We start from the raw sequence: 23921 nt of genomic DNA on the forward strand, positions 1-23921 counted from the left end.
AAGCCAACGGGATGCCCCGCGGTGTGCCGGGGGGGGGGCTGGGGCCCGGGCCGCGGGGTGCGGGCGGCCGGGCGGGGGCCGCGGGGGAGGGGCGGGAGGGTGGCGAAGTCCTCGCCGTCGCCTCGAGAGATGGATCATGGGGCGTAGAGCGATCTCAAACCTCAAACCACGTACGGTGGGCGATACGCGTCAACCCAACCCGACCAACGGAAGCGCGGGGCCTCCCCCACCCTGCGTGTCCGCCCCCCGGCCCCCCTGACGGACACTCGCCGCAGCCAACCCTGCTGCCGCTCGCCAGCCAAATCCCACGAGATCCAATGGGACCGCGAGGGGGCGGAGCCGCCGCCCGCTGGGTTAGGCTGCGCGCGGCCCGCCCCTAGCCGCTCAGGCCCCGCCCTCCCCCGCCCGCGGCTCCCGGAGTAGTTAGAGCCAGCGAAGTGCAGGCAGCGATGGGAGCTAAAGTTGCGTTCTGTTCGGTGCTGAAGGCTTGAGGCGGCTCCTCGCTCCGCCCGCCCCGGCCTCCTGCGGCCGCGACCCACGCCGGTGGGCGTCCGCGCGCCCGCGCTCCCGGCCCCCGCGCCCTCCGCGTCTCCTGCTCTCGCCGGCGCCCGGTCCTCGTGAGCCGGGGTCCCCGCCGCCTTGGCCCTGGCCCGGCCTCGGGCCCCGCCGATGCCGGCCATGGTGGAGAAGGGCCCGGAGGTGTCAGGGAAGCGGCGCGGGAGAAACACCGCGGCCTCCTCCGCCTCGGCCGCCGCCTCGGCCGCCGTTGCCTCGGCCAACGCCGCCTCGGCCGCCGCCGCCCCCAATAATGGTCAGAATAAAAGTTTGGCGGCGGCGGCTGCGCCCAATGGCAACAGCGGCAGCAACTCCTGGGAGGAAGGCAGCTCGGGCTCATCGAGCGACGAGGAGCACGGTAGGTGCGGCCCCGGCCCGGCCCGCCCCGGCCCGGCCCGGCCCCGCTCCGCTGACCGCGTCTTGTTCCCCGTAGGTGGCGGCGGCATGCGGGTCGGACCCCAGTACCAGGCGGCGGTGCCCGACTTCGACCCCGGTGAGTAGCGCCGGCCGGCCCGTGCCGCGGGACCCCGACATAACTTTGTTTTCGTGCGTGGCAGCCCCGGGGTCTGTGGGGCACGCGGCGGGGCGAGGGGCCGCGCCGCTCCCACACGCGTGTTCCGCACGCCCGGCGCGCGTGGGGGAGCCCTACTGGCCCCCTTCGGGTCGGCGCCTCGGCTCCCTCCTCACCCCCCGCGCCCCGGTCTGGGAGGCGGCCCCACCTGGGGGTGCCCGCGTCCAGGTGAGCTGCGCCCCCAAGTGGGGGCCAGGCGAGGGGTGACAGTGCCGAAGGTCGGGGTCTTGGAGTGCCCGGACGGAGGAGGACGGAGGCTCCAGACTCGGGTCCCGGCGCTGACCCTGGCCCCCCACCGTCCTGGAGACCAATCGTACAACGACCCCCCCAAATCAGAGGGTACCTGCCTGGACAGGAGAGGCTCGCGTGTGGCAGTATGGTTTTAGGATCTTGTATTTATAAACGTGTATGTGTGTTCTTTATTTCCTTTTTCTTTTCTTACCTTTATGGGGGGTGGGGTGGGCTGGGTTGGAGAAGGGAAAGAGGTCGTGAAAGAATAGAGCCATCAGAAGCTTTAGCGAACCAGTGATTTCCACCTACCAGAAATCCTGTACCCTGGAAGGGAGCATTTACTTCCTTTGCCACTGCTGTTCTGTGTGGAAGCAAATTTAAAGTGGTACAAGAAAAAAATGCAGTCAGACAAAGGAATTCGTCAGATTTTAGTCCATGAGATTCTAGCCCTTCTCTGTATGAGACTAGACTTTAGAGGTTGTGGGTATAGAAAACGTGTGAAAGGACGTGGGTTTTGTTTCAGGAATAACAGTCCGAAGAGGCTCGTAAAGATGGAGTGAAAGGTCCTCCTGCGTAGGGGGCTTTAGAGCTGCAGGTTCTCTAAGTAGGTTAGACCACTAGTTTGTTTGAAAAAATAAATGCTTTTCCTTGGAAACAAGACTGCAGAAAATTGCAAGGATCTAGTACTCGAAAAAGGAGATTGCTCTCAGGCTGTTATTAAGTACTAAGCTCGGGGTGTACTTAGAGGGGAAAATACAGACACATCCCCTGGTGAGGGCTCTCTGAAATAAATGACTTTTCCCATATTTGCCCTCTAAATTTTGGTTTGTTGGCTTATATTTATATTTATGTAGCATCACGCGCAGATTGGTATTTCTGTTAAACCCATGTTAGTATTTGTGCTACTTTCCCTTCCCCCACACCTTCCTTTTTTGGTCGTCACTTCTCATTTGTGAGTGACAGGATGGAACCGGGAGGCTAGGCTTTCTCTTCCGTGCAGGCTCCTCCATTCCAGAGTTGGCCGCCAGGGGAAGCATACTGTTTTTTGGTTACAGTTGACCCTATCTTCATTTTGTAGGTCAATTCTGTCTGTGTAATACCCAGGACATAAAGCTTGTCATCACGCTTCCCCCATATATTATTTTTTCCCCCATAATTTTTTTTAAAAGTGTGAGCAAACATTTGAGTAAGTTGGTCAGTTTTTGATACATTTTTGTCACATACATAAGGAACGTTATATTTAAATATATTGGACAGAACTAAGGAAAAGGACATATTTGGTAGTCACAGAACTTAGATTTCTGACATGCACCTAAATCCTGATCTCTAGCTCTGCCTTGTTAGTGATAGTAAGGAGCCTTTTTGGAGTTCTCTTCTTTGAGTCAGCAGATATCACAGGACTGTATTTTGGGCTGTCCTTGGACGGTTTGGTGGGATATAGGCATAAACTTGCTGAGCCTACCATTCTTTTTTTTGGTGGTTGGGATTGAACCTAAGGCCCTCACACTGAGCTACATTGTCAGCTCCTTTTTATGCTTTATTTTGAAACACGGTCTTGCTGAGTTTCCCAGGCTGGACTCAAACTTAAGATCCTCTCACTCAACCTCCCCAAGTGCCAACATTACTGGGCTATGCCACCATGCCCAGAGTTTCTTTACAAGAGTACAAGAAGTCTGGAGTACTGTGGAATTGAGGGTGTGATTGTGACTGCTTTTCCCTCCTCTTTGCTTCGGTGGTGTGTTTTGTGCTGGGGTTGAACCCAGGGATTAGGCATGCTGAGCATGTGCTGCCACTGACTGAGCACTCCCATCACCTCCCAGCCTGGCAGTTTGAACAGAGAGGTAGATACAAAACTCATCAGAAAGGTTTTTTCTTCCGTTATGTATCGTAAAGGTATGTGAGTGGACAAGGCTGATTCTAATTTAAGTCAGATTTTACTCATCTGCCGAATCCCTCCGTGACCCTGTTTGTGTGGGGTACTTGGAGCTGGGTTCACCTAATAGCCCCTCAGTAGCCAGGGCAGGGATTTGTTTGTTTGTTTGTTTTTTGGTACCGGAAATCGAACTTGGGACCTTGGGGTTTCGAGGCAGGCAACGAACCACTGAGCTAAATCCCTGGCCCTCAGGGCAGTGTTAATCCTGTCACCCTGGGAAAAGTGAATGGGTGTGAGTGGGGGGGTGGAGCAGCCTAGTCCTGAGTGTTGTCTCTGCCTTTCATCTAGTCAAGACCTCCACTAGATCATGGAGCATGGTGTAGTTTGGGGTGAAAATACCATTCTGTTCACAATGCAGAAAGAGGTCAAACAATTTGGAGCTAAAAACAGTCACAGTGCAGCCCCACGCCTTCATTTTCCGCGTGGTCCTCATAGGTGACCAGGCCAGGCGGGATGTGGAGCTTTCACTGCTGCCTCAGAGCCTTTTGCCCTCAGGAAGAGAGTGAGGAGGAGACTGTTGTCCCCAGCCCCTGGGGGAGTTCTTTCCTTCACTTGCAAAGCATCATCTACTTGGAAAGGAGGTGTTTCTCTCTGTAAAAGTGTGGGTGCTCTGCGGCCTGCCTCTGGCCTCTCTCTGGTCATTCAGTCATTTCCTCCTTGTGGCCTCACAGCAGGGCACCAGGACGTGGGGTCCGCCCAGGGCTGTTTTCTCAAGTCTGTTCTGTGTCTCCTCAGTCCCAAGTTGACTCTCAGTAATATAATTCATATGTGCTGAAACGATGACTCTTAATACAAAGAGGATTTGTATTGTTTGGGGGTGAGTGCTCCACATGAAGCTATAGTCCCAGCCTCTAGAAGAGGAAATTTTTTTTTTTTGGTACTGGGGCTCGAACTCAGGACCTTGTGCTTGTGAGGCAGGCACCGGAACCACTGAGCTAAATCCCCCGCCCAGGAAGAGGAAATTGTTAATGGAGAATTATTATTACTATTATTATTATTAACGGTACAAGGGTGGAACCAGGGCCTTTGTGCCTCAGCTTCCCAGAGTGCTGGGATTACAGGCATGTGCCATCATGCTTGGTTTTGATGGTGACTCGTTTTGAGGTAACATGCCTTTAAAAAAGAAGCCTGTGGGGCTGGGGATGTAGCTCAGTGGTTCCAACGCCTGCCTCAAAAGCACAAGGTCCTGAGTTCGATCCCCGGTACCAAAAAAAAAAGCCTGTGTTTTAACGTTGAATCCAGTGCATTTAATCAGACTGGAAAATTTGTGGTCATCACGGCCTGTCGCCTTAGCACTGGTTTGTAGTAGAACGTGACCTGCCTCTGTGAGGTGAGGACAGTGTTACTGAACCAGGTGCCTGGCCTGCCTTTCATCTGTTTTCACTGATGACTGTTCTCCTCTCTTCTCTTCTCCATGGACACGTTATTTTCTATGCTTTTAGTTCATTATATATAAAACCCATTTTATGGATGCCCTAAAATTTACAGGTGATGGTGAACATTTTGTGACTTAGATGTTATAATTAAGGGGAGTGTTTGCCCATGAGAGGTCAAGATTTAGTAGGAAATGACGAATTCTGGCTGTGATCCACTTGGTTAAGAGGTGTGGTAGGAGAGCTGGGGATGTAGCTCAGTGGTGCTGCTCCTGCCCAGTACTGGGGGGAAAAAAAGAGATGTGGTAGGAGCCAGCATGTCGTGCACGTCTGCAGTCCCAGCACTTGGAAGGCTGAGGCAAGAGGATTTAAGTTGGAGTCCTGCCTGGGCAATTAAGCAGGCCCCTGCCTCAAAATAAAAAATGAAGAAATGCTAGGCTATAGCTCCGTGGTAGAGCAGTCCTGGGTTTGATCACCATTATTGCAAATTTTTAAAAAAGGCTGTGGTGAGAGACCTCGAGCTGGCTGTCAGATTGCCTGTATGTCGGTCACTTCTCAGGGTCTCTGCTCCTAGCGTTGGCTCTTCTCATCAGAATGGTGTGTGGGAGTGAGCATTGGGTATAGATGAACAGCTTTCTGTCTCATGTTGCTTTCAGAAGCGCTAGAGCGAAGGCTGCCAGCACCTGGGCTAGGTCAGGACAGGCTTCCCAGCCAGGCAGCACCATTGCCGGGGTGTGTGTGTGTGGGGGGGTGGTACTGGGAATTGAATCCAGGATCTTCTATGTGCTAGGCAAGCATGCTCTACCACTGAGTTACGTCCCTAGCCCTACCACCTGCTCCCTTTAATTTTATTTTGAGACAGTCTTGCTGAGTTGCCCAGGCTGGCCTCATACTTGTGATCCTCCTGCCTCAGCTTCCTGCATAGCTGGGATCACAGGCATTTGCCACCATGCCTGCTTGCCACTGTATCATGACTAGGCTAGTCACTTCACTTTTTTTTTTTGGTGGTGGTGGTTTTGAAGCAGGGTCTCACTGTGTAGCACAGGCTGGCCTTGAACTCATGGTGATCATCCTGCCTTAGCCTCTCGAGTGCTGGGATTACAGGCGTGTGCCACCAAGTCCAGCTCTGGTGACTTCACTTTGCCTTTATCTGTAAATACAGAAAGCAAGACTTTGTCCTCAGGAGGAGGAGTGAACTGAGTTAGTAGTGTGTGTCGAATGCGTAGCACCTGGCTGGCATGGAGGGAGCACTAAGGAGACATTCCTCTGGCATACTCTGACTGTTCCTCGGGTTGCTCAGGTTGCCAGGAGTGGTTCCTGCCCTCCTGCAGGGCCTCACTACTATGAAAGACTCCCCTGTGCCCAGCACCTTGGTTGCTTTGAAGTTTCAGACATGTGTCTTATACCCTTTCTCAGGGGAGAGTGGTCCAGCACGTTCAGTTCAGTAGGAGGGCAGACTTGCTCAGCTGGCGTTCTTGGGTAGTACAGAGGAAGCCTTGACTCCAGCCGGGGCCGCCCTAGCTCCCGAGAAGTGGATTCCCACTGAAGGTCCACATTCTTGACTTTGAGAGGGAATGCTTTTGAGTTGGAGCTCTCCTACCCCAGCACTGCCTGTGACTCAGTCAGCTGGGCGAGGCTAGCTGGGGCAGTTGTTTTAAGAGCAGGGTTAAAGGTCATTTGTACCGGAGAATTTAGGATTGCTCTTGGGAAGTGTTTCTTTGGCATTATAAAATTCTATGGGTGCAATTTAGTTGAAAAAAACTTCTGAATCTTTGGAGGTGAAAACTTCAAAGTCTTGTCCACACACTGCTTTCCTCCCTAGGAACAGCGATCCTGGAAAGTGTTTATTTGAAGGCAGAAAACTTGGAGGAGGTAAGGGCTGGGTTTGTAGCTCGGTGGCACTGCACCTGCCTTGACAATCTCAAGGTCCTGAGTTCGATCCCTGGTACTGGGGGAAAACTTGGAGGAGCCCGCATTAGTGGAGTGGAGGGCTGTGCTGACTCAGTGACTCAGTGGGTCAGGTCCTGCAGCTGGGAGCAGTGGGAACACTGTTCTGGACCCCAGCAGTGGCAGGCAGGGTATGGCCTCGATGTAACAGTGTCTTCTGTTTTATGTTCTGGAAGCTCTGTTAATGTACACTTCTAAACTCTGGCTTGATTTTATGGTTTCTCTTGACTTCTAAAAATGGAGTGTTTTAAAGTTAGTTGAAAGTGGCAAAAAAGTGTTTTGCTAAAGTGTTTGAGAGAGAAAAATTTTGTTTTCAGTACTCAGGATTAAATCCAGACCTTTACACTGAGCTATATCCCCAGCCCATTTATTTATTTATTTAGTTATTATTTTGAGACAGGGTCTCACTAAGTTGCCAGCATTAAGATTACATTGAAGTGAAATGTCAGTAGTAAGCTATGAGTATTTCTTGCTAACTAGTCAAATTCTTTAAATATTTTGAGCTTAGTAAAAATTGTACACTAGACAATTCTTTGAAGTTTGTGGATTTTTTCCTACCTCAAGGTTATCAGAGAAAATTGTATGTCATGTCCATCTAACTAAAATAAACCTTTTTCTACATGAGGAAAGTAAGGCCTAGAGAGGTAAAGTGACCTACATTTGTCTTTCATTCCTAATCATTAAAAGAATCTCAAGGTAGACTATGTATGTAGGGCTGTGTCAGGTCAGACCTCATATTGTTATTATTTTTTTTAGGTGTTTTAGAGCCTTGTTATTGGGTGCAGTAATTATAGGTGAGCCAGGCCATAATCCTAGCATTCTGGGGAGGTTGAGGCAGGAGGATCAAAAGTTTGAGCTGGGGGAGGGGGTTGCGCGGGGATTTAGCTCAGTGGTTTTGCTGCCTGCTGCATAAGGGCAAGGACCAGAGTTTGATCCCTGGTACCAAAAAAAAAAAAAAAACCAACAAAAAAAATTTTGAGATAAGGTCTTGCTATCAGGCTGGGCTGTGTTGGAACTTGCAGTGCTCCTGCCTCAGCCTCCCTCAGTGCTAGGATTACAAGAGTGGGTCACTATGCCTTGTGAAAAATTGGCTTTTTTTTTTTGGTACCGGGAATCAAACTCGGGACCTTACAATTGTGAGGCAGGCAATGGCACCACTGAGCTACATCTCTGGCCCTAAATTGGCTTTCAAATTGCAGTTTAGAGCTAATTTCTTCATTTTCTTTGCCATTCTTACAATGAATTGGTACAGCAGTGCACATACACTCTTTTTTTGTCATTAATGAGAGATGCACATCTTGCTTGATTCCTTTTTTTAATGAAGGGGAAAGTCACATAACAAAATAACCATTCATAGTGAACCGGGTAGGGTGGTATATGTCTGTTTTCCCAGCTGCTTAGGAGGCTGAGGTGGGAGGATGGCTTGAGACAGTGAGACCCTGTCTTCAAACAACAGCAAAAATTAGTGGCATTCAGGACACTCAGTGTTGCGTAACTACCACCCTATCTGGTTCTAAAACATTTCCATCACCTCAAAAGAAAATCTTGGCCCATTAGTTACATTTGCTTCTCTGTTTTCCCCAGCCCCTTTGGCAACCACCAACTTGCTTTTTGTCTCAGTGATTACTTATTCTGGCCTCCCCCTCCCTCCCTGTCTTCCTCCCTTCCTTCTTGCAGTCCTGGAGATTGAACCTGTGTGGCCTGATTGACTGATTGTAGTAGAACAGATTGAACCCAGGGCTTCATGCATGCTAGGCAAGTGCTTTACCACTGAGCTGCATCCTCAGCCCATTTTATTTTATTTATTTAATTTATTAAATAATTTATTTTTTGGTACCCGGGATCGAACTCAGGACCTTGCACTTGCAAAGCAGGTGGCAGAACCACTGAGCTAAATCTCAGCCCTCTTTTATTTATTTTTACTTTATTTTAATTTTGGGACAGATTCTAAGTTGCTTAGGCTGGTCTCGAACTTGAGATTCTCTTCCCTCAGAGTAGCTGAGATTTTAGGGATGGGCTGCCACGCGCCGCTAGAGTGATTTTGGCGGGGTGTGGGGGGTGGTTCCAGGGAATAGAACTCAGGACCTTCTGCTTTGGAGGCAGGCAGCAGCACCACTGAGCTAAATCCCTGTCCCTAAGAGTGATTTTTTTGTTGTTGTTGTTATCGGGGATCAAACTCCAGTGTTTGTGCTTTCGAGGCAGGTGGTGGAACCACGGAGCTAAATCCCCGGCCCTAAGAGTGATGTTTTTGAGGTTCATCCATGCTGTGCCTTGTATTAGTATTTGTACTTCATTGCTGTTGATGGTAAAAAATTTACCCATTCATTTGTTGATAAAACATTGGGGTTATTACATCTTTGGTTGCTTTTCTTGTATGTTGAGTATCTGCCCTCTCTTTTCAGGAGGTATATTCTAGGAGTGGTGTTGTTGATTCCTAGAGTAATTCAATACTTAACTTTTTGAAGAGATACCAAATTGTTTTCCACATTGGCTGATGCATTTATACTCCTACCATTAATGTATAGGGGCTCTGTTTTCTGCATCCTTGGCAACACTTTGTTTTCTGTTTTGTAAATTCTTTGTAGAATGCTCCCCCTCCCCCAGCATGCATTCTACCTGAGCTACCTCCCCAGCCCCAGGACACCCCCCCAATATGTACCTAAGGTGCCTTCTCTTCTGAGTTAACTTATGGGGACAGCAGAGTCCATTGTGTCCTTTTGGTGTATACAGACCATGATCTGAGGGATTTAGAATAGAAATTTAAACCCAGTGTCAGTCCATAGGAAGTCAGCCTCATATAGGGGCTAAATGATGAGGAGGTGTGAAAAATTCCACTAATGAGTGCAGTGGGGACTTGAGGGTAGGACATGGAAGAAGCCAGGGAGAATGCTAAGCTGTGAAAAGGAGGAGTTAGTGTTCATGAATTTGTGGTACTTTTTTTTTTTTTTTTTTGGTATCAGGTATCGAACTCAGGTCCTTGGCGCTTGCGCAGCAGGTGATGAAACCACTGAGCTAAATCCCTGACCCTTGTGATACTTATTAATGTAAGAATTAATGTTACATGGTATATGAAATAATAAGTAATAAAATTGTTTTGAAAATTCTAATTTAAAAATCCTCAGCCTACTGGCAAGCGTGAGGCCCTGAGTTTAATTCCTAGTACAAAAAGAAAAAATTTCAGTCTACAGTTTAAAATTATGTACACCACTGCCCGATAGTGGAGCCACTAGCTCTGTGTAACTGTTGAAGTTAAAGTGAGTCAAGTTAGAAGTTCACTCTCTTCCTGTTACACTGGGCCTATTCAGAGGGCCAGGGGGTCAGTGGAGTTACTGGGGCAGTTCTGTCATCTCAGGAAGTTTGATTGGGTAGCACTGCTCTAGAGGTGCTGTGAACTGGAAATTTCATTGTTAGTAATTTTTATAGTTCCAACGCCTTGCCTCTTTGATCAAGGTGCATGATGAAATTTGAGATTGATCTGGCTGGTAAATATGATGGCTATGTACTGTATTCCTGTAGTGGAATATTTAAATTGTTGCTGTTAAAGTATTCAAAAGAAGGTTCCTTGAAAAAACAAATAGAAATGGACGGATGGATGATTTTATTCAAGATAAATTAATATGAAGGCTCAGCCTTGTCCTGAAAGATTTGATTTTTTTTTTTTTTTTTTTTTGGTACCGGGGATGGAACTCAGGACCTTGTGCTAGCAAGGCAGGTGCAGGGCTACTGAGCTACATCCCCGGCCCTGAAAGATTTGATTTTTAAAAACAGCCTTATTGAAGTCAGGTTTAGTGGCACACATCTGTAATCCTAGGACTGAGGGAGGCCAGATTACAAGTTTGAACCTTGCCTGGGCAACTTAATGAGACTGTCTCAAAAAGGAAGAATGGAAAGACTGGGAGTGTAGCTCAGTGGTAGACCTCTCTTAGGTTCAGTCCTCAGTACTGCAAAGCAAAAACAAAATAGCCTTGTTGAGGTGATTGACTACTATTATAAAATAAGCTGTCCGTATTTGAAGTGTGTGATTATGTTTGTATTGGCCAAGTGAAGTCTCTGCTTACGGACACTCTCCAGCTCTCTGTGGCCCGTCTGTGTGTTTGAGATGGGGTCTCACTGTGTGACCGGCCCAGGCTGGCCTTGAACTTGGTCTCCCACCTCAGCCTCCCGAGCAGCTGGGACTTACGTGTGTGCTACCATGCTGGCTCGTTTGATTCTAAGGGTTTTCTTGCTCCACCTGTGAGTTCTCTAGGCTTCTGTATGCCTTTAATCTACCCCATACATATTCTGTCTCAGACAGTGTTGGCCTCGTATCTAAAAGTTTGGGCTGAGTCTGTGTTTTAAACCTGCTTATCCAGGGCATGCTTCCCTCTAACTCCCTGTGGCCATGGAGATACAGTCTTAAGGCCCTGGTCTGCCAGTTCTTCATCCTTGTTATTTCTGTCAGTTTTAACTGATTTTTCTCATCTGGAGTTGTTTTTTCCTCCTTCACTTGTCTAGCAATGTTGGTTTGGATGCCAGGCATTATCAATTTTACTTTGTTGGGTGACAGATATTTTTTTAAATTTCTATAAATATTCTTGAGCTTTGTTCTAGGACATGGTTGAATTACTTAGAAATAGTTTGATCATTTCAGGTCTTGCTTTTAAGTTTTATTAAACAGGAAGAAAGCAGCATTTCATCCAGGGCTAAATATTTCCCACTACAGTGCTGAGGGAAACCCTTTCATGTTCCCCCACCCTTCCATGAATGAGGTTTTCTGCCCTGGCTGTGGGAGGAGCTTGCTTCCTGTGTCTGCATGCGCCTCAGGGCTCCCTTCAAACAGTTTTCCTGGTCTTCTCAGTGAGCAGCGTGTGCGCTGACTGCTACTGCGGCCTCCCGAACTGCTGTCGTCTATCCCCTGCCCTGTGTGCTCTTGCTGCCTGGCTGGCCTGCACGCCAGTGTCTCCTGAGCCCTAGAGACAAGTGGCTCTGCCTAGTTGTCTACCTCGTGCTGCCTGAGGAACCTGTAGCAGTAATCAGAGCAGTTAGAGTGTGAGCCTCAGTTACTGCCTGTCGGGTAGTTGAGAGGATCCCCGTGCTTAGTTGTCTCAGGTCTAGTGTCTTGCCAGGTGTGGTACACGCCTGTAATCGCAGCACTTGGGAGGCTGAGGCAGGAGGATCACCATGAGTTTGAGGCCAGCCTGAACTACACGGTGAGACACTGTCTCAAAAAACTTAAAAAAAAAAAAAGTCTAATGTCTTGAAAGCCTTCTTCATATTTCACTAGTTTTTAGTTGAAGATGACAGGGTGTACGTGGAAAAACAAACCTCTTTCTCTCTACACTATTCTCATGCTCAGCACAGAGCAAGTCTTTGACCAGATTTGGGGGCGGGGGTGTTCTTCCCACCAAGCAATTCCCCCATGGACACCAGCTGAGCTGTAATTCACCCCAGTTCTGGTGCTTGTAGTATCAGGCCCACAGGCCGAGGGCCAGTGCCCAAGACAGCCTCCCCTGCAGATGCCATGGCAAGCTGGGCCACCTGTGCTCCTGAGTGGCCGCAGACTGGGGCTCCATGACCCCTCCTCATGTTGGATTGTCTTGCTAGGATGGCTTGCAGGACTCAGGGAAATATTTGTTTGCTGGTTACTGTATCAAAGGACAAAATCACAACTTTTCTCCTCCCCTAGAACTAGGGATTGAGCCCAGAGCCTTTGTGCTGAGCTATGCCCCCAGACATTGTTACTTTTTAAGATAGGGTTTCACTAAATTGCTGAATTGCCCAGGCTGGGCTGGAACTTGTGATCCTCCTGCCTGTGCCTCTTAGACTGCTGGAATTACACGTGTGTACCACCACACCCGGCATAGAAATGTAAAGATCTTTGTTTTTGTTTTTTTTGAGAGCTGGGGATTGAACCCAGGGCCTTGCACATCCCAAACACATTCTACCACTGAGCTTTAGTTTAGAAATCTTAATTGGCTTAATTTTCAGTGTTAGCGTTAGGAAACCTTCGTTCCATACAGTAGAATGAGTGGAGAAGTTTATTTTATACACAGGAAAGGGCTGAAGGAAGCAGAAAGCCAAAAGCTGCTGCCATTTCAAAGTGGAATTGTAGGGCAGGACCGAGACAGAACAATAGAAAAATAGCTGATTGGTTACCGGCAAGTTCTGTCAGGTTGCCTTTCTGATGCCAGATTAAGGGCACAGGATCTTCACTATCAGGCTATCTGAAAATGGCATGCTTGCGAAATTTGACTGTTTTTTCCAGACCTGATTTCTTGGAAGATTGACCTGGAGCATTAGCCAAAGTTGCTACATTTATGTGTAGCCTGGTCTGTTGGGGCCAAGTGCAGGAGTTTTGTCCAGAGTGAGAGCCTCCTGTAATTGAGGGGTGTGTGTGTGTGTGTGTGTGTGTGTGTGTGTGTGTGTGTGTGTGTGTGTGTGTGTGTGTGTGTGTGTGTGTATGTGGTTGTGACATGCCTGGTGTAGAACCCAGGGCCTCACCCATGTTAGGGTAGCGCTCTTCCCAGACTATCCTAGGATATAGAGGAAGAGCAGGTGGAGAGAAGGGTGAGGCCGGGTGGAGGGTGTGTGACTCCAGCACCTCCCCACACCCAGCAGCCTGAGCCAGCCTTGTGCAGTTTCTTTACTGCTCAGTGCCCCTTCCTGGAGGTCAGGGGTGTGGCTGGAGGCTCCACCCTCACGTTGCTGGACTTTCTGGTTCGTAGCCCCAGTCTGTCGCCTCAGCCTGTCGCCTCGTTAGCATAAACTCGGCCTAGTGAACCCCTGCTTAAACAAACTGCTCAGCAGATTCCCAGGGCTTTAGGAACCTGGGACAAAGACCTAACTTACCATGGCTGATCAAAGTATATGGCCAGTATTTAAATTAAAAATATTATTACAGTAAAAGACGCATCGCCATCGATCTTCCTCAAAATGCTCCCCCTTGACCCTGACACACTTGGTTTGTGAAGCAGTTCCGGAGCCCTCTTGAGAGGGCGCCTTGGTGAGATGTGCTCAGCACCATCACAGAGGGGCAGGCTCAGAGATATCACAGTGGGAGCTCACCCACCTTGCTCACCCACCTTGCTCACCCGGTCCAGCTCTTACCTGCTGGCTCCTACCCAAGTCCCGAATGACCGTGAAAGGGAAGTGTTTTGAATCAGCTTGGGACATGGAGGCAGCCAGGACAGTGCAACTGAGATGCTTGGAAGAGGACTCCAGAGTCGCTACAGACAGTGGCAGGAACGATGGGATAAGTGTGTTCAGATCAAAGGGAACACTTGGGATTCATGGCAATGTGTCTTTTACTGTAATTAAAAAATGTTAAAATGCACTGTATTTTCCCACCATACCTCTTATTTCATACTATATTGCATAGGGTAAATTGGGTTCATGTGACACCTGAAAGAAGGCCTACTTTCTTTCTTTCTTTCTTTCTTTCTTTCTTTCTTTCTTTCTTTCTTTCTTTCTTTCTTTATGGCGGTACTGGGGATTGAACTCACAACCTTGAGCTTGAGAGGCATGGGCCGCACTACTGAGCTAAGTCTCTGGCCCCAAGTCTACATTTTTTATTTTTTATTTTTTGGTGCTGGGGATCGAACTTGGGACCTTGCACTTGCAAGGCAGGCGGCAGAACCACTGAGCTGCATCCCTGGCCCTCAAGTCTACATTTTTTAGAAAAGGAAGATGGAGAAGTTGGTTTTCTTATTTTTTTGTAAAAGACACTGTTCACTCTGAAAGCCTGGGGCAGTAGAATCAAAAGTTTGAGCCCAGTCCTGGCAACTTACTTAGTGAAGGTGAAAAGGGTTGGGATGTAGCTCAGCACAGAGGCCCTGGGTTCAGTCTCTAGTGCCACACATACACAGACACACTCAGATACAACAGTGTTTATGTTGTCTTCTACCCCTCATCTAATCAGTTTCTTCCCAAAGAAAGGGCTTTTAAATTTGTTTATTTTTTTTCTTGCTGCTGTACTGAGAGTCAAACTCATGGGTGTTCTACCACTGAGCTACATCTCTAGCTCTTCTTTTCAACTTTTTCACTCTATTTATTTAGCAGTACTTTGGATTGAACCCAGGGTCATTGCACTGAGCTACATTCCTAGTGCTTTTTTATTTTTTATTTTGAGCTAGGTCTCGGTAAGTTGCTAAGTTGCACAGTTGCACTGGGCTTGAACTTGTGCCACTCCTGCCTCAGCCTCTCGGAGCTGGGATTACAGGCATGCACCCCCAGGCCTGGCTTAGGAATTACTGCTTCTACTTACTGTACTTCTGAGAAGAGCATACTTATGAATACCCTAGGACTGTGTTGGTCCTTCATCCCGCTAGGAGGTGGTGAAATGGGTGGGTGTGTTCTTTTTAAGGTAATTTTTGTGGAGTTTGTATTGTCTCCTAGTCATTTTCTGCTGTGTATTTAAAAGGATGTAGAAAGGGCTTCTTAGGTGCCATGTATTGAGACTCCCAGACCACTTGAGGATTTTCTGTACTGGCTGAGAAACCCTCATTTTGGCTGTCGCCTGCCCTCTGCCTGCTTGGCAACAGGTCAGTTTCCATGGCGTTGACGTTTTAGTTTTAGTGCCGCCTGTGTTGTGAGTGGAGCGGAGAGGGTGGGGTGGGGTTGGAGGCCCCTTCCCCTGCAAATGCAGGTGGAAACTTGGGTGGCCAAGGTTCTGTCCGGTTTGCATATTACATTTCTGGGTATTAATTGTGTTTTGAGAAAGAGATTTATTACCATACCAAGCTTGAGCCCCATTTTCTCCCTCCTGAAGAGCACAGCTAGGAGCATCGGGAGAGTGCACCCATGACTTTTACAAACACATGTGAGATTGGGATTTTGAAAAAGCTGGATGGGATGTAATACACTTTTTCAGTGTGTAATTTGCTTTACCGCTTGTCTATTGCCTTGCACTGACACATTCCATTTCTTCTCCCCCATACCTCTCTGTCTTTCTTTCTCTCTCTCTCTCTCTCTCTCTCTCTTTCTCTCTTTTAATGTTTTTTTGAGCCAGGGTCTTGCTAGGCAGTTCAGGGTAACCTTGAACTTACTGTGTAACGCAGGCTGGCCTCGAACTTGTGACTACCCTGTCTCAGCCTCCCTGGGCTGGGACTACAGGCATGTGCCACTACACCTGGCTCTTGCTCTGTCTTTTTTTAAGATGGGGCTCTTTTTAGCCGAGGCTGGCCTTGAACTTGTGGTCCTCCTGCCTTAGCCTCCTGAGTGGTAGGATCACAGATGTGGTCCCTCCCATCTCCATGTCCCTTTCTGAGATGGAAATAACATGATACTCTTTTTTTTTTTTTTGGTACTGGGGATCGAATATGATACTCTTTACTGTATTATGAAAGCAGTAATTGATTATTTTTGTGAAATAATAAATGAGAAATTGAGCATATATTTTAGGAATACATTTCTTTGCTGTTGAGAGTCCTTGTTTCTTAGTGTGCAACACTGGAAACTTATAAGCCAAGGGTGTGATGTCAGTGTAATTGCAGCCAGGTCACACTGTAGAGGGCACGTACGAGTAGGGCTGCCGAAGGTGGAGATGCCGTGAGTAAAAGATGCCCGGTGCTCTGGAGGGCGGTGAGGGTGAGTGGAACCTCTCCAGCTGTCAGGAAGGGTCCACGACAGTGCAGGAGATGTGGGCGTGCGAAGACTTCTGCCTTGGGGGGCCGACATGGTGGTCCTTGGTGTCATTCGCTGTGGTGGAGTGTAGAGGTTAGGAATGAATGAGCACCTACTGTGAGCAGTAGACAGCATCCAGCATCTTGGCTCTCCTCAAAGTGAGGTACAGCTTATCCTTGTTCCTGGATTTGTGTGGGATTGAACCCAGGGCCTTTGCACTGAGCTGCATCCTCAGCCCCTTAAGTTCTATATTTTGAGACAGGGTCTCACTAACTTACCCGGGATGGGCTTGAACTTAGGATCCTTCTGCCTCAGCCTCCCAGACTGCTGGGGGTATAGGTGTGTGCCACCACCCTGGGCTTGTCCCTGCTGTGTTTTGTGTGTTTTTTTGGTACTGGAGATAGAACTCAGGACCTTGCACTTTCGAGGCAGGTGTGGTACACTGAGCTGCATTCCCCAGGCAGTCCCTGCTGTGTTACCGGTGTCTTCTCTGTCTTCAGAGGCTCTGCAGCCTGTGGTCCCCTCTCCACCTGCTGAAGGGTGCCCGGGTCACTGTGGAGCCCTGTGCGGACCCGAACTGGCTTGGTGTCATTCTGCGCCTTGCCCACACCCCGAGTCCCTGCTGCAGCCTCTGGTGCAGTCAGCCAGCCCTCAGCCCTCCCGTGGCTCCCTCCCACTGTAGCAGGGTGAGCTTCCCTCCCTTCCCAGCTGTGTGGCACGAGGCTTGTCCCAGTGCCCTCCTTGCCATGTTTGTCTCTGAACCCACACGGAACTCAGCTGATCACACTCAGCATTTAATCTTGTCCGGGTTTGAGGAGGTCCTGGGAATCGAACCTTCAGCCTTAAGCATGCCAAACCATAGTCTGCCAGCACACTCCAGCCACATCAGATATTTATGTATTTATGCTGTGTGAGGGATCAGACCCTGGGCCAAGTGCTTTGCCACTGAGCCACACCTCCAGCCTTGCTATTTTTAAATAAATTGCTCTGTTTGAATCAGGACTCAAACATGATCTATGTGTTCTATTAAAAAGAAAAAAACCTCCCCAGCCCTCTGGGAGGCTGAGGCAGGGGGATCACAAGTTTGAGCCCAGCCTGGGTAACTTAGCAACTTAGCAAGACCCTGGCTCAAAAAAGGGGGGGGGGCTAGGAGTGTAGCTCAGTGTGAGGTCCCTTGAGTTAATCCCCATTGGTGACATCTCTCCAAAAAAAAAAAAAACCCACAGGAAACAAAAAACCAAGACTACTTTATTTACTTTTTATTTATTTTTGTGGTGCTGGTAGTTGAACCCAGGGTCTTGCACATGCTAGGCAGGTACTCTACTATTGAGCTATGTATCCACCTCTGATTTATTTTATTTTGACACTGGGTCTAAGTTGCTTGGGCTGGCCTGGAGCTTGTGCTGTAGCCTCCCAAATGGCTGGGATTACAGGCACGTGCCCCTCTGCTGGGTCATTACCTTACACAGTTCACGGTTCCTTCATTGGGTTTACCAAGATACTCACTTTTTTTGGTTGCTTTTTATTTTCCTGTGCACTTCTTAAGTTTCTTCCTGGGGCCATTTTCCTTCTGCCTGAAGAACAGCCCTTACAGTCTTCCAGTGTGGGCCTGTTTGGAGATGATTTTTAGTTCAACTTTGTTCTTAAAGGTGGTCTTTATAGGGTCTAGCATTCTAGACCTTAGAATGCAGGTAGTTAGCCCTTGGTATCTGCAGGGTCTGTATCTACAGATTCAACCAACTGTGGATTGAAAATACTCAGAGACAATATGTGTCTGCACTGCACATGCACTGACGTTTTTCTTCTCATTGTTCTAAACAGTGCAGTGTGATGACTTGCTGTATTAGGGTTTATAAGTAACCCTAGCCTGATTTCGAGTGCACATGAAGAAAATGTGTATTCCCTAGAAAATAGAGCACCCAACAAACAGAGCTTGAGTGCTGATGTGGTTGTGAGTTTCTTCGTGTTTGTTACTGGGGATTGAACCCAGGAGTGTGCCCACCACCACTGAGTTACATCCCAGCCCCATTGACTTCTTTTTTTAGGGGTCGTAACCCGGGATCAAACTCAGGACTTTGCGCTGACGAGGCAGGTGCAGTGCCCCTGAGTTAAATCCCCGGCCTCCCCATTGGGTTCTTACTGTGAGCTCATCTGCTGGGTTGCCCAGGTTGGCTTCGAACTCATGATTCTCCTACCAGAGCCTCCTGAGGAGCTGGGATTCCAGGCTTTGGCCACTGTGCCTGGCTTATGTGCTGACACTTTATTTGAAGCTGGAGGGAGGGGAGGAAAGAAAACAGGAGGTAGCACCTCCCTAGCTGGCCACAGCTCCAGAAGGAACCCTCCCTGCTGCTGCTGCTGCTGCTGATTCCTGGGAACCCCCTGAGAGCCTCGAGGCCCCGCTGAAGACACTTCCTGGGGCTGAGCTGGCACGTGAGGCAGAGTACTGGCTCCTGTCACCTACTGGTCAACATTGCCCTGAGGGTCTGAACTCTTCTCTGCACTCTTGGCCTCTCCCGCAGCTGGAGAAGCGGCTGAATTGACCTTGAAGTCCTGCCCAGGGTTGCCCCCATACCAGTCCTCCCCACTGGGGTGACAGGGATAGGTGGCGCCAGCGTGTGGGGCAGCTTCTGCTCCTGAGCTCTGCCAGAGCGTTTGCTAGGCTGCTTCCCCCTCCCTGAACTAAGGGAGGGCCCCGGCCCGCTCTGGTGTGGCCTGTGAGACAGTCTCTCTGTCTGTAACCGGGCGGGTCCCCCATAGGCTCTGTCTGGCTTCCTGCCAGGTGCTCTCCTGCCCACCTCAGCTCCTGCCTGAGACAGCACTTTCAAGTCTCCTTCCTTCCCCACGCTCCCCGTATTTCCCTGGGAGAAGGGAAGCCACATCTAGCACCCAGCAGACCTTGGTAAGCTCCTGCTGCCACCTGTCCCCAGGCTACATCTGGGCCTTCTGTGACAGTGCTGCTGAGGAAGGCAGCCTGGCCTCCCTCTTCAGGACACCACGCCAGACACAGCCTGCTTTTAGCATCATATTTTTCCTCTCCGATGTGTCATTCTTTCATTCCTGTCAGGCAGAAGGGGCTCCTCCCCCCACCTTTTTTGTGTGTATGGCACTGGGGATTGAATCCATGGCCTTTGCTCTAATCTACATCCCCAGACCTTTTTATTTTTGTTTCACTAAGCTTTTTTTTTTTGGTACCGGGCATGGAACTTGGAACCTTGCACTTGCGAGGCAGGCGGCGGAATCACTGAGCTAAATCCCCGGCCCTGTTTTACTAAGTTTTTAAGGCTGTGCTGGAACTTGTGATCCTTCTGCCTCAGCCTCCCGAGTAGCTGCAATTATAGGCATGTGCCACTGTGCCAGGCTAATTTGTTCTTAAAATATTTAGCTGGAGAAGTTGAGTATGAAAGAAATTTCTAAAAGTAAAATCCTGCTTTTTTTGTTTTTTGTTTTTGTAGTCAGGGTCTCGCTGTGTAGCCCAGGCTGGCCTTGAACTTGCTGATCTCCTGTTTGAGCCTCCTGAGTAGCTGGGATCACAGGCCTTCGCTGTGGCACTAGACTGAGAGGTGCATTTCTTTGCAGTGGTTTGACAGGGTTCATATTGAGATTCAGGGAAATAGTTACAAGTTTATTTACTTTGAAGATTACTGAGACATAGTTCATGTTACATTTTAAAGTTACTAAATAGCCATGTAGGGAGTGGGTTGTCACTGAATAATTCAGGGGACCTTTCATGTGCCCTTTCTCTGTCAGCATTTTACACATGGGCTAATTGAGGCTGACGTGCTTAGTGTTGTGTGACATGGAGCTGGGCTTTCAGTTTAGGTCTATTGAGCCCTAAAATTCTCATGCTCCCGTTTAGTGATTTATATAAACATCCTTCCTAGAGGCATATCTCTTCTTTGGTTCCACCAGAATACATGTATGCACAAAGCCTCCTGCCTTCCCCGGAAGACAGTAATACCTGGCTGGACCAGTGTCCTGTGTATCACATGAGATCAGGCACATTCAGGGCGGTATGGCTGTAGTGTCCTGTATTTCACATGCATATATCTTACAGTAACCTTCTGAACATAGTGAATTTTAAAGCCTGGGACCCACGAACCTTCCAAGGACGTATGCAAAAATGTGTGCTCATTTTTTGTGGAGAATGTCAGCCGCCATAGCTTTAAACAGATTCTCAATAGGTTCTGAGCAAAACAAAACCCCACAGAATCTTTGAAGAGCTGTCCTTTAGGCCATTAATATTTTTCCAGTACTTTAGTCTTAAATGAATTAATGTACATAAATTGCTTAGACTGCTACCCAACAACAAGAAGTAAGCGCACTGCTTTGTTTCTTTTTCGGTACCAGGGATAGAACTCAGGACCTTGTGCGTGTGAGGCAGATGCGGTGCCACCGAGCTACATCCCAGCCCCAGTGCACTGTTATTATTTCTGTGACATGATGAATAGTCTTCTTTGTGCCATCAGAGTTTTTTAAAACCTGAAAAACAGTCCATGGGAGTTGAATATTACCAGATACACCAGCCTCTGTTGGAAGTATTTTGACTTTCTTTTCATTTTTGTCTTATAAGCATTTTGAGACATTTCATGTATTTATAACACTACCTTATTTTGGATTACAGTTTTTAGACTATCAAAAGTGAAATTAATTTCTGGGTCATAAAATGTGAACGTTCTCATGGTTCTTTAGATTCACCTCCCGAGGCTTCCCAGAAGGCATGTGGAGGCCTTCCTTCAGGTGGACTCTGGCTTGAACTGGGTACGTTTGACAGGCAGTTTCCCCTTTGGGCTGTGCTTTTGCGGGCCTAGAGAGGAGGGCCCTTCCTGTGCGCTGTCTAGGCTCCGGTCAGTCTGTGACAGTGACACTGGGCCACCTGTTGCAAATGTGTATTCTCAGATTGCTTGCCTTTTTTTTTTTTTTTTTTTTGGTACAGGGATAGAACTCCAGTCCTTGTACTTGTGGGGCAGGTGACGGAACCACTGAGCTAAATCCCCGGCCCCTTGCCTTTTAATTTTTTAGCTCCTTGTGTTTTCAGTCAAATTTGTGGTTTTCTTTGCATATGCTTCTATTGTTTCTAATTTCTAAATTCTTTTGTCCCATTTGTTCTAGCTTTTCTTGTTCAAACTTTAAATGTTTCTTTCATATATATTTCCTTTTTTTTTTTTTTTTGGTACTGGGGATCGAACTCAGGACCTTGCACTTTCGAGGCCGGCAGCAGAACCACTGAGCTAAATCCCAGGCCCTCTTTCATATATATTTCTATCATTCTTTTTTCTTTCTTTTTTTTTTTTTTTGGTACCGGGGATCGAACTCCGGTCCTTCTGCTTATGAGGCAGGCGGCGGAACCACTGAGCTAAATCCCCGGCCCATCATATATATTTCTAAAGTCTCTTGATATAAAAATATTGAGCTAGGCACAGTGACACACGCCTGTAATCCCTGCTACTTGGGAGGCTGAAGTAGGAGGATCCCAGGTTTGAGGCCAGCCTGGTTGACTTAGTGAGGCCCTGTCTCAAAATAAAACAGAAAAAAGGGCTGGGGGTGTAGCTCAGTAGCAGACTGCCCTTGGTTCCATTCCCAGTATCACTGAAGTAAAATAAAATAAAATAAACACGCATGAACAGAGAAATGAGCTAAAGATCTGTCACATGCTTGCTGTGACTCTGGCTTTGTTTCAGAATTGAACCCAGGACCTTCAGCAGCATACTAGCCAGGCACTCTTATCTGAAGAGTTGCAGCCCTCTGTATTTCTTTTTTACCTTTTCTTTTGCAGCATTGGCATTGAACCCAGGACCTTGTGAATGCTAGGCAAGTGCTCTGCGACTGAGTTTCATCCCCTGGCCTTTTATTTTTAATTTGAGACAAGGTTTTGCTAAGTTATGCAGGCTGGCCTTGAACTTTCAACCCTCCTGCCTCAGCCTATGGAATAGTTGGGATTATAGGTTGTACCACTGCACCTGACTTGTTTTTAGTATTTGGAATTATAGATGAGTGTGAATTATTTTTTCTACAGTATGGTCTGCTCACTTGGGTTCACATTTCTGTAGACCAGATTCCTGGATCAAAATTTAGATGGAAACTACCGAGGTGTCTTCTGAAAAGCCTGTCTTTCATTCCCTGCAGACTTTGAAAGGACTTTAATGTTAAGCATTATTATCAGTCCTCTAAACTAGTAAGCTTAAAGATCTTTTCAGGTGTTTATGGACCCACCCTCCTTTTCTGTATATTCTATTTGTGACCCTAGCCCATTTGGTTTTTTAGAAGGCAGTGTAGGGGGCTGAAGCCAGAGCCTTATCCCACTTTACTCAATTGCTTGGTGATCACAAGAACTTTTTGTGTATTAAAGGAGCTAGTTAGCCCTTTGTATGTGACTTTCTTTTCTTTTTCTTTTTTTCTTTTTTTGATTTTTTGGGACAGGGTCTCATTTTGTAGTGCTGGCTGGCCTTGAAGACCTCACATCGGCCCTCCTGCCTCAGCCTCCCAGGTGCTAGGATTACAGGTGTGTGCTGCCACACCTAGCATGGCTTTCTTTCTTTTTTCAGTAAATTTCCAAAGCATACTGTGAATTGTAATTCGGCCTCTTACCATTTTGTCTGTGTCATAGAGCTCCCTTCCCTAGAGGTCTCATATAATTATAAGTTAAAGAGTCATTTGAATAGTTAAGCAATAGATAATGCTAGGGTTTGAACCCAGACCCTTCACAATGAGCTGCATTCCCAGCCCATTTAATTTTTTATTTTAAGACAGGATCTGCTAAGCCACTAAGTTTTCCAGGCTGGGCTTGAACTCGAGATCCTTCTGCCTCAGCCTCTCAGAGTGCTGGGGTTAAAGGTGTATGCCACCACACCGGGTTTTTGTGTATCTTTTGTCTCTCTTTTTTGTGTCTGTGTGTGTGTCTTTTGATGGTGATATGGTTAAATTGGCTGTGCAAAAGTTTTAAATTTTATGTAGACAGCATATTTATGACTTCTGGGATTGTTATTGTTTAGTTTTTGTCAATTTGCTAATAAAAAAGTGATGTTTTAAAAAAATTGCTCATAAATACCTAAAGTATCTGCCTTCTATTTATTGTTAATAGCTTTATAGTTTAAGAAAACATTACTTGAACAAAGAAAGATTGTCCTGCAATGGTGAGCGTCCCTTTGTTTTCTCTGGTTGCATTGTACCTGCACTTTGATTTCTGCAGTTCTTAAGGGCTCCAAATTCTTCCTGTTTTATTAGTGCGTGTTTGTGAGACACAGTAAGCACTGTCATCAGGGGATTGGTGTGCACTTCGCATCTTGGTCTCATGGCGTTTAAGCACTGGAAATAAATGTCCAAGTCTAAACCAGTTGTTTTTCAAAATTTGGATTATGTCCATTTTTTCCAATGTCATAGAAAGATTGGCTTATAAACCCGGGACACTTAACTTTCCCAGGGCTGCAGATTTACCATGTAGAGCTCGTTCGCACCTGCTTTCCAGCCACTTGGACAGATGGACAGGCTCCTCCCCGGCGGCAGCGGGGTGTCCGTGTCTGGGTGGGCGAGGCAGGTGTAGCCAAATCCCCAGAGACTGAGCGGAGCCCTAGGGAGCAGCTTGGATGGGGCGGTGCCCGCCCGCTGGCATTGCCCTTGCCCGAGTTTGGGTAAGGTGTCTCCTGGGGGTCCTGTTTGATTTGTGGAGCCACCCTGCATGGTCCTGCTGTATCCATGGGAACGTAAGTAGGGTGCC

At 47.8% G+C, this 23921-nt stretch overlaps 1 protein-coding gene across 2 annotated transcripts in view; it reads left to right on the forward strand.

Moving 5' to 3' along the window:
• Positions 1-400: 400 nt before the first annotated feature.
• The window catches only part of Rcor1 (REST corepressor 1), a 105108-nt gene continuing 81587 nt past the window's right edge, over positions 401-23921 (forward strand). Inside the window, exons 1-2 of one of the 2 annotated variants that reach the window (XM_004836914.4) lie at positions 401-913; positions 989-1048. In XM_004836914.4, the coding sequence (XP_004836971.3) occupies positions 670-913; positions 989-1048 (304 nt within the window). In that variant the 5' untranslated portion in view covers positions 401-669. The remainder of the gene's footprint in view (positions 914-988; positions 1049-23921) is intronic. The other variant, XM_087195612.1, reaches the window with a different exon arrangement.

The sequence above is a fragment of the Heterocephalus glaber genome, unplaced genomic scaffold (genome assembly GCF_053883595.1).
Source record: "Heterocephalus glaber isolate CG9 unplaced genomic scaffold, H.glaber_assembly_v1.0 deba00001608, whole genome shotgun sequence".
In the NCBI taxonomy this organism is placed as follows: Eukaryota; Metazoa; Chordata; class Mammalia; order Rodentia; family Bathyergidae; genus Heterocephalus; species Heterocephalus glaber.